This window comes from Alligator sinensis, unplaced genomic scaffold (assembly GCF_000455745.1).
Source record: "Alligator sinensis unplaced genomic scaffold, ASM45574v1 scaffold1614_1, whole genome shotgun sequence".
In the NCBI taxonomy this organism is placed as follows: domain Eukaryota; kingdom Metazoa; phylum Chordata; order Crocodylia; family Alligatoridae; genus Alligator; species Alligator sinensis.
Genome location: NW_005843065.1, coordinates 326,058 through 336,814, shown reverse-complemented (window position 1 = coordinate 336,814; position 10,757 = coordinate 326,058). Strand labels below are relative to the sequence as shown.

General features: G+C 57.0%; 1 protein-coding gene across 1 annotated transcript in view; it reads right to left on the bottom strand.

The window, feature by feature from the left end:
- Nucleotides 1-10,095, bottom strand: part of LOC102370754 (mitochondrial inner membrane protein OXA1L-like) — a 15,486-nt gene extending 5,391 nt beyond the window's left edge. The window contains exons 1-2 of the mRNA XM_025193539.1: nucleotides 9,920-10,095; nucleotides 2,617-2,638 (exon numbers count right to left, since the gene is read on the bottom strand). Of these exons, the coding sequence (XP_025049324.1) occupies nucleotides 2,617-2,638; nucleotides 9,920-10,095 (198 nt within the window). The remainder of the gene's footprint in view (nucleotides 1-2,616; nucleotides 2,639-9,919) is intronic.
- Between the last annotated feature and the right edge of the window lie 662 nt (nucleotides 10,096-10,757).

Sequence of the window (10,757 nt, the reverse complement as noted above, 5' to 3'; positions counted from 1 at the left end):
CGACGCTCGTCCGAAGTTGCAGGCACCATATTGAATAATGGCACGATGACCTTAATATGTTGGCCAGACGCCATATTGAGTAAGGGCAGCGTGCTTCTGAGTGGGCGAACCATGAATGCAAGGTTCGTCATAAGCCCACGCCCGGCGAGGTTTGAAAACGTCCCTTCCGGCGTTTCGCGGGGGAGGCATGTTGAGTGAGGGCAAGAAGCCCGCTTGCTCAAACTGGCGGCAGTCATTGGAAAAGCGGGAGAAATGTAGCCACGGCGGCCATGTTTGTGCCGGGCAGCGGAAGCCCCGACATCGCTACAAAGGGCCACAAGGTGGCGGCAGAGGCGCGCGGATGGGACCCAGGCATGAGTCTGAGCGTCCCGCCCGGGTGTGACCCGCAGCGCCCGGCGGGAGGACCCAGGTGTCTAGGGAGGTGCAGGGCTGCAGGCCCATGGGGCCGGGCTCCTGTCACTGCCCGCTAGACCTGCTGACCGCCCTGAACTCACCTGCACCAGGTCCTGGCACAGAGCGGGCAGCCAGGTGCCCCTGGGCCAGGGGAAACCCCCATGATGCTCTGGGGCTGGAACTGGCTGCAGCTCCTTCTCCTGTGGTCCTCACTCCTCCATCCCCACCACCTGTGTCCTACCGCTCCAGCGGCTGTCATGCTGTTGTGACTGTGATGGACGTCAAGGATGATGGGCCCAAGACCAAGTGATGGAGCAGGACCTGGGGGGATGGTGCTCCTCTCCCGCATCACCATGCCCTCACTCTCCGGCCATGGACTCCCCTCCTGGCTCCCAGACCACCAATGAACATGGCACTCCAGCCCCTGGCTCTGTGTCCTGGGCACTCCCAGTAACGTGACACCACCCCACACCCCTCAACTGGGGTCATTCAGGTCTTTCCACTGCCTGGAGGGGACAACACGACACGTATGTCTGTTTTGGGGGTCACCTGAGAAGGCAGCTTCTATCTCCCCCGCTTACCAACCCCGGTGTCCCCTCCTCCGACCCATACCCAGACCCGAGCAGCCGCTGAGTGGCTTTCTGCTTTTGCACCCACCAGAGCTGGCCGAGAACCCAGGTGTCCAGGCTCTCGCCTCCTGCCACCCAGCTCTCCACCCTGCTCCTTGCGAACTTGGGCCTCTGGGCTCCCACAACCAGCCCCCAGGCCCCGCAGCCTGAATTGCTCCCCCTGGTCAAGCAGAGGCTGGTGGCAACAGCAGGGGCACTGTAGGTCTTTTATTGCCATGGCCCAGCCCTGACCTCCCCCGCCCCCCTGAGCCTGGTGTCCCACGTGGGGGATCCTCATCCTCTTCGCTGGCACTGGGGGGTCCTGCCAGTGGCTCCTTCGGCATTTGGTGGGGGTGTTACTGCCAGGCTGGCTTTCTTGGGGCTTCAAAGGATTGTGTGTAAACATCTGGTGCTGAGGTCCTGGTGGGGACAGGAGATGAAAGGCATGAGAGAGAGGAGATAATGCATCCCCTTGGCGGCCCTCAGGAAGTGACCTCTCCCTCGTGGGAGGGTGAAGACCCTCAAAGTACAAGTGTGAAGGGGGCCCTGTGCCTGCATGTTGTCATCAGTGGCCATTGCTGGTGTGGAGCTGGGCAGTGCTCTTAGTCAAAGTGGCCACCCTTTCCTGGGCAACCTGGTAATGCCCTTACTCAAAATGGCTTCCCCCACCCCACCCCAAACAGGCATGGTGCCCTCACCAAAAATGGCCACTGCACCCCTGCCCCTTTCCCACCTCGAGGAAACGGGCAGTTTCCTTGCTCAACATAGCAAAGAACAAATTGTGCAGTGCAGGACCAAGCCATCCCGATGTGCAGGAAGACTAGCAAGTATGGCAGAAGATCAGCTTGACTTAGCAGGGAACTCTTTAGTAAACTAAATCACAAAAAGGAAGCTTGTAAGAAGTGGAAACTTGGACAAATAACTAGGGAAGAATATAAGAGCATTGCTTGGGCATTCAGGGATGAAGTCAGGGAGGCCAAAGCACAACTAGCATTTCAGCTAGCAAAGGACGTGAAGGGTAACGAGAAGGGTTTCTACAAGTATGTCAGCAGCAAAAGGAGGATCAGGGAAAGTGTGGGCCCTTTACTGAACCGGGGAGGAAATCTTGTGACAGAGGATGCAGAAAGAGCTGAAGTGCCCAATGCCTTTTCTGCCTCAGCCTTCACAGGCAAGGTCAGCTCCCAGACTATTGCACCTGGCAGCAGAGTTTGGGGAGGAGGTGAGCAGCCCTCAGCGCTGAAAGAACAGGTTAGGGATTATTTAGAAAAGATGGACGTGTACAAGTCCATGGGGCTGGATGGGATACACCCAAGGGCGTTGAGGGAGTTTGCTCTGGTGCATCACTGGGCTGGGGTCGCAGTCCCTGGCTTGGCTCTCCCAAACTTGAACACATGACGTCACCTGGAGCTGTAATGACGTCACCGAGGAACCCCCCCCCACCCCAGACATCACAACTCTTGACCTGCGCTGAAGTCACTCTTCTCAGGGGGCGACCGCACTGCGCCCCCCCGGCCATGTCGGACTTCGTTGGGTGTCACGGACTCCCCAAACCGCGTGACCCGTGTGTTCCCCCCGACTGCCCAGGGGTCGTGACCCCCCATGACGTCACCCGCACCTGCCGCTGGAGGGCGCCAGGCCTCGGGAACCCGGCGCACGGTCAGGCATGCGCGGTCACCAGGGCGTCCCGCCGCCGCTATATTGGGACCATGACCTTAAGCTGTATGGCCCGACGCCATATTGAGTGAGGGCAACACCCCTTTGAGAGGCAGGATAATCGCCATACAGGATGAAGGCAAGTTTCGTCATATTGCCGCGCCTGGCGAGGTTTGGAAACGTCATAGCCAGCGCATGCGCATCTGTCAGCCGGCTATAGAAGCGGGCGAAATGTAGCCACGGCGGCCATGTTTATATCGGTCAGCGTGTGCGCGGAGATGGCTACAAAGGGCCACGAGGTGGCGGCAGAGGCGCGCGGATGGGACCCCGGTGTGAGTCCGAGCGCCCCGCCCGGGTGTGACCCGCAGCCCGCCAGGCCCCGGTGCCCGCCAGAAGGGGATGGGACCCAGGCGTCCCGGCTCCCAGCCCCACCCGGCACGGTGCTACTGGGGCAGCAGGCACGCAACCCGGTTCCTGCCTGTCGGCTCCGAGCGCTGCAGCCCATGAGACCTGCGGCGGCGCCTGTCCCGGGGCTGCAGCGAGCCCAGGATCCCACCAGAGCCCGCCCTTCTCCCCCCTCCAGCCCCCACTCCTGTCCCGGGCCGGGAGGGAGCCCCGAGTCCGGCTCACGGCCCGGCCTGCTGTACAGTGCTCGGGACCCCAAAGGCCTTTCAAGCAGGGCAGAGACCCCGATGTCCCGGCTCCTGGCCTCCAGCGCTGTAACCCACCAGGCCTCGCCCCTTGTCCCTTGGCTGGGGGGGGAGCCAGGTGTCCGCCCTGCTCTGACTCCCAGGCCCAGCTGGGAGAGAGCCCAGGTGCCCGGCCGCCAGCCCACACGCTGCTGGGGCGCAGCCTCCCCCCAGGGACTGCGCTGCGGGCGCAGAAGTGACTGCGCTGCTGGGCTCAGGGGACCCGCGGTTTGGGACTTGGCTGCTCGTGGGCCTGCGTGGGGATGTGGCCGCACGGGGGCAACAGAGGAGCAGGGACCAGCCCCGACACCCCCTCCGCAGATGGGATCGGCGTGGCACAGGAGCCCCCCCCAGCCTCTGAGAGCGGGGAGGGACCCTGGCCATTTGGGCTCCGCGTGGTGCTAACCCAGGAGATGCAGAGCAGCGACAGGACCCAGGTGTCCGGGCTCCCAGCCTCCGGTGCTGTATCCCACCAGGCTCCCCTTCTCCTCCCAGGGCTGGGAGAGAAGAACCCAGGTGCCTGCGCTCCCAGCCCCGCACGTACCCCAGGGGCGCACGGCCTCCCCCCAGGGACCGTGTCAGTTGTGGAGAAGTGACCGCAGCTGGGCGCACAGGGGACTTGGCTGTTTATGGGGATGTGGCCGCACGGGGGCAGCAGAGGAGCAACCCCCACAGATGGCTTGGGGCCCCAAAACCCAGGCGTCCAAGTTGCTGTATGTGAGCCCTCCTGACCGCTCAGAGCTGGGGAGAACCCAGGTGTCTGGGCTCCCACCAGCTCTAACCCAGTAAATCCCAGCCCTGTACCCAGCAGCAGGAGAACTCAGGCCTCCTACCATCGGCCTGGATAAGCACCCAGGAGCCGGGCTCCTAGCCCCACCAGCCGTGCAGTCCGACTCCTGTGGACCCCTGTAGCTTTTCAAGCTGAATAGAAAACCCAGGTGTCCTGGTTCCCAGCCAGGGCTGTAAGCCATCAGGCCTCATTCATGTCCTTGGGCTCGGAGAGAACCCAGGTGTCCGGGCTCCCAGGCCACGCTTCTTCCAGGGCCACGGCTCTCCCCGTGGGGACCATGTTGCGGATGGGGAAATGACCGCAGCCGCTGGGCTCGAGGGACCCGGGGCTTCAGGGCACACGTGAGACTCAGCTGTTCGTGAGGCCATGTGGGGATATGGCCACAGGAGGCAGCAGAGGACCAGGGACCAGCGCCAATCCAGGCGTCCGGGTTTCTGCACCCCAGCGCTGACACGAGCCCCCCGACCTCTGAGAGCTGGGAGGGAACCCGGGCGTCCGGGCTCACAGCCTCCAATACTTGAACCTACCAGACTCCACTGCCTTCCCAGACCTGGGAGAGGACCCAGGCATGTGGGTTCCCAGGCTCTGCCCTCCCCAGCTCTGCCCCTGGTCCCAAGGGCACCCCCTCCACTCCAGGGAGCTGTGCAGGCCATGGGGAAGTGAGAACAGCTGATGGGCTCAGGGGACTCCGTCATTTGGGGCTATGTTGAGACGTGGCCATACGGGGGCAGAAGACGAGCAGGGAACAGCCCTGTCCCACTCCAGTGACAGGATCGGCACTACAGAACCCAGGCGTTCAGGCTCCCAGGAGCGCCCCGTTCGCACCACCCAGGCCCCAGTGCCCTCCCACAGTCGGGATCGAGCCCCCGGGTCCTGCCGTCCTCCCTGCCCAACCTCAACACCCGCCCCAGCCCCAGAGCTCAGTGCTAGGACTCAGAAGGCGCTGGGGTCTGCCCATTGCCATGGGCCTGTTCCAGACTTCTTAAACCCACCATAGTCTGTCTGTCTGTCTGTCTGGGCCAGCCTCAGCTTTGAGGCACACATGATTGATTTTCCCTTGTTCAAAATGGCCACTGTTGCCTACACCTGATCATGAGGCTGCTTCTGCAGGACAGTTGCCTTTGCCCTACAGCCTCTCTGCCCATTGGAGCCAAACTGTACATCTGTCTAGGCCTGTACCTGTTTGTGTGTCCCTTTGCGGCCTGTTGGAACGCCGGGGTAGACTCCCATTGACCACCTCCACCTTCCCCGAAATGGCCACCCTCTCCCTTGACTGAGGACTGGATTGATGCTGGCAAGATGGTGGTTCCTCAGCCCACGTGCACCTGGGACCTGCATGCATGTGTGTGCATGAATGCACCCCAGCCCCTTTTGAAGGCAACATCAGAAAGGCCCGCACACAACATGGCTTCTAGTCTGTGGTTCTGATGAGGGGCCAGACAGGCCATGGGGGGCACCCAAGGCCTATGAGGGGCAGCAGAATCGTAAGAGAAGCCTGGAGGTGACTGGGGGTAGAAGGAGGGGAGCAGGGGAGGTGGAGGGGTAAAATGGGAGCTCCTCCATCCTAGACCTTTCAGTTATCCATACCTTGTTTCTCCAATTCCTCCATCACCCCTACCCCTGTCCTTCTTTTCAGCCATCCTCACATTTCTCTTCTCATCCTGCTCTTTGCCCAAGGGGTAAGGCACAGATCCCATCTCTGAGAGCAGTAACCCATATTCAGAGAGAAAGTGAAACTCCAGCCATGTGCACAGCATTGAGAAAACCCGATCATGTGTAGTCTAGGCAGCGGTTAGGGGAGCCTGGCAGCTCTGTGCTGGTTGACTTGGTGCCTCCATCAGTCTGGGAGCATGGACTAGATGACTTCTGAAGGCCTCTTCCAGCCCTACTTCTCTGTTTCTACATTCGTTGTACATACACACAGCTGCCTCAGAGAAAGACCAGTTTCTAGCTCCCGCTGGTAAAACCCAACCAGACCCCAAATCCGGGTTCTCAGACCCAAAGGGGAAAGATGCCCCTTTCAAGCACCATGTTTTGGGATTGGAGTGTGGCTGAGTCTGGCTGTCAGTCTGTCCCTGGGAAATCACGGGGCTCTAATGAGCTAGAGGGTTGGGGGAGAACTGTGTCCAGGACTCCTGGGTTTTGTCTCTGAGGAAGGAATGAAGATTTGTGGGGTGGTGAGTGGGGCTGGGAGTCAGGACACTTGGGTTGTGTCATCCAAGGTGCCTGCTAGGGGGTAGAAAAAAACTGAACCCCAGAATCTGGTGTCACCCCCATGACCAGTGTCATCCCTCTCTGGTTGTGGGAACAGGTTGCCTTATATGGACCCAACTTGCCTTTGCTTCTGTCCTGGTGCTGGCAGAGGGAGCCTTGTTTGTGAACTGGCCCCACCACCTGGACCTCCATGGATGTAGGACCCTTCCCACCTCACAGGAGAGGTTCCTAGGCCAGTGGGTCACTGGCAACAACCCCCCAACATGACCTGCACCCACCAAAGTTGGGATGAAGCAAGGTTTGCCCACATATCTGGGCCTGTATCAGTTTATCTGAGCCTGTACCTCTCTGTCCAGGTCTGTCTCTGCTTGTCAGACAGGGTGTGTGTGTGTGTGGAGTGGGGTGACATACCTTAGGCTGAGAAGCAAGCAGCAGCACAGACTCAGAGAGAAAAGGGAACTGAGATGGGGGCGGGAATCAGATGATATTTTCAGGCAATTATGTTTAGAGGGCCTGGGTTTGGATGTATGAGGATGCAGGGTTGCAATTCATGGAGTCCTGTTGGGTTAGATGTGTGTGTGTGTGGGGGGGCATCTATCTCTGGGGAGTGGGGCATGATTTAGTGGGTTGCAGTAGGGAAGGCTGGGACTGGGACACCTGGGGTCTTTCTCTGGCTGGGGACATTTTGTGGGTCAGAGCAAGGGCAGGGATGGGGCTGAGAGCCAGGGCCCCTGCGTTCTCTCTGTTTCCTAAGAAATCAGTGGGAATCTAGTGGGTTTGAGTAGGGAGAGCAGGATCAGGGCACCTGGGTTCTGTCCTCAGGTGCCTGGAGGATCTTCTTCCACCCTTCTCAAAAGCTCCTGGTAGAGGTCTCCAAGACCTGGGGAGAGAACCCAGGAGTCCTGACTCTCAGCCCTTTCTGCCTAACCCACTAGACTGTGCTCCTTTTCCACAGAGCCAAAACCCCCCAGGAGACCTGACTGTGTTCCCACTGAACCCTGGTTCTAACCCAAGAGACACCACTGCTTTCCCAGAGGCAGAGAAAAAACCTAGGAGTCCTGGCTCTCAAAGACTCCCAGTCCTGGTTCCTAGGAGTCCTGGCTCCCAGGCTTCAACCACTTAGACCCTACTCCTCTCCAGGGCTGAAGATAAAACCCAGGAATCTGGGCTTCCAGCCCCACCATCTCTAAACAACTAGACCCTCCTCCCTTCCAGGGCTGGAGAGAGAACTTGGGAGTCCTCATTTCCATTTCCCTTTGCTTTAACTCAGTATATCAAGAGAAGGCTGAAGGGGGATCATGTGGCAGTATACAAATTCACCAGTGGGGACAGCAGGGAATAGGAGATGCTCTGTTTACCAGGGCAGCCCTTGCAATAACCAGAAACAACAGCCACAGCTGATGGACAGCAGGTTTAGGTTGGACATCAGAAAGAGCTTCTTCAGCGTTAGGGTTGCCAGAATCTGGAACAGGCTTCTAAGGGAGGTGGTGCTCTCCCCTACCTTGGGGGTCTTCAAGAGGAGACTGGATAAGCACCTGGCTGGGGTCACATGACCCCAGCACTTTTTCCTGCCACTGTGTTCACTGTGTGATGATCTGTTGAGGTCCCTTCCAACCCTAGCATCTATGAATCTATGAATCAGAGCCCTAGATCCTTTTTCTGCCTCTGGTTGGGGAGTAGGGTTGAGTGGTGAGAGATTATGGGGTTGGGAGCTGGAATCAGGGTTTTGCGTGTGAAAGGGTGGGAGAAAGGGAGAGCAGGAAACAAAAAGCCAGGTCAGTGGGCTTGTGAACGAGTGACTGAAGGTTGTCTGTGGGGACTAATAGGTAGATAGCTCAGTCGGTAGGTAGGTAGGTAAAGGGAATGTAGACAATAAGTAGCTCACTGAGTGGGAGGATGTGGCTGGGGACAGAGCTATAGGTAGGTCAGTGGTTCACCAGCCCCATGTGGCTAAAGCATACCAGCTTCTATAGCCAATGGCAACAAGGTAGTGACAGGCCCAGAATTATGTTCACCCACTTCTGAATTTCCCAGCCCAAATGACCAGGTCCCTCTATAAAGCTGGGTGATTGGATTAGGGGTGGGGAGAAGAAGGACTATATGGAGACAGATAGACAGACAGCCTGATAGATAGATAAAGGGGTTATGTAGGGTTAGATACATAAATACATACAAAGGTCATGTGAGGAAGGGGATAGATAGATAGATAGATAGATAGATAGATAGAAGTGTCATGTGGGGGAGGATGGATAGTTGGCTAGATGAATAGATAGACAATAGAGGTGTTCTGTGTGGATGTATGGATGTATAGATAGAAAGACAGTGAGACAGACAGATAGAGGGGTAATATGGGGATGGATGGATTGATAGATACAGAGATAGGTCGTATGGGATAGATAGATAGATAGATAGATAGCTGAGGGCTGGTGATGGAAATAGCCTGTGTGCAGGCCAGCAGGCAGCAGCAGCTGACAAACAAGTGAGGGAATTTCCCCTGCAGCCCCCGCCTCCCCATTTAGCTTCTTTCAGTTCCTGTCCCTGCCTGCTCTTTCAGGCCAGGCTAGGAGGTGCGAAATCAGGAGAGGCAGGTGCAGGGGCCAGGTGGATGCTGGCTGAGGGGGGCAGAGGGAGGGGATCTGCACAGCAGGGAGGAGGAAGAGGAGAAGGCAGGAAGGAGCCAGGTTTGGGGTCAAGGAGGGGCTGATGGGAGAGAAAGAGGGTGTCAGAAATAGGGTACACAGAGTCTGGACCCCATAGATTAGCCACTCGAGGGAGCAACGTGGGCCATTGTGGCTCAGAAACTAGCCAAGGGTCTGTTGGTCAGTCAGTCAGTTGGCCCATCCATCCATCCGTCCATCCACCTACCCATCCATCTCTAAACACCCAAACACCCATAAACACCTCTCCATCCATCCATAACTAAACATTATGTTCATCCTTTCATCTGTCCATCTCTCTGTTCATCCCAGACCCCCCTTCCCATATACCCATGCTTCCTTTCTTATACCTTCTCTCATCTATCTATCTATCTATCTATCTATCTATCTATCTATCTATCTATTCCTCCCTCCTGCTCCTCAACTTCTTTCTTTCTTTCTTTACCATGTGGTGGCAGTGCTTGGCATTGCCCGGGACCCTAGCATGGTGCATGCTCTACAAGACGCCCACCGCCAAGAAGACCAGTGACCTCCAGTGGAGATTGGTGCACGGCATCCTGGCCACTGGTACTTTTGTGCACCACCTGGACTTGGTGGCCTCAGTAGCCTGCCCCTTCTGCCCAGGGGTTCTGGAAGAGAGCATTTACCATGCATTCCTCAACTACTCCTGGCTGTAGCCACTCTTTACCACCCTTGGGGCACAGCTTTGGATACTGGGCCGGGACTTTTCAGAGGACACATACATCTGTTCTTTCTCGTACCGGGTGGCCAAGCGGGGTGCAGTCAGCTTGACCAGCTTCTCGGTGGGCCAAGCCAAGATGGCCACCCGGAAGAACTGGTGAAACCAGCTCACCGGGACTGGGATGGACGATACCCTACAGGTTTTCTGCCTGCTCGTACAGGCCTACCTCTCACTTGAATTCGAGCATGCGGTCCTCTGGAGGATGGTGCCCACCTTTGAGGAATGCTGGGCCTTCAAGGGGGCACTGTGCCAAGTCGAGGCGGGATGCCTGCTCCTTGCCCTGTGACATGACCAGCTGCTCAAGGTGCGGAGGCGCATCCAGCAGGCCGAGACCTTGGACTTTGTTCATGCGGGCCGACCCCTGCTTCCCTGAGGCCCCCTGGGCGTCCGCATTGACTGAACTGTTATATGTAAATACTCCTTTTGTTCTTTGCGCTTTGTTTGTTGTCTAGAGTGTACAGGCAGGCCTTGCAGGCTATGAGCCCAGGCCTTGTCCATGAGGCCCAGATCTTCGGGCCAACCTGTACATAATTTCTACTGGCCCCGATTTGTCATCCCCCCTGGAATAAATGCCTCTTAAAAGTCTAAAGTCTTTCAAGATAACCCAGGCCAAGAGTTAACATCAAAACATGAACAGGCTGAAGTGAGATGCCATCAGTAGGGAATTAAACAGATGCAATCAATACCAATCAACATATTTTTCTGTAAGATAAGGATTGTCAAATAGACCTGTTTTTTTCCTGGCAAAATCACAAGTTTGTCCAAATAAGGAAACTGTTTTGACATGCTATTCTTAGACTTCTGTAGACCTGCTTGACTCAGTTCTGCATGACCCTCTGATTAAAAAAGGCAACATTATGCAAAAAGCAAAGTAGCTCATATCAGATGGGTTAAGAATTGTTTAATGCATGGTTCTCAATCTTTTTAGACACAAGTAACCCCTCGTTAAACTCGAGACACCTCTCATTAGACTCAAGGCACCCCTCAGAAAATGCCAGCTCTCAGCTTTCA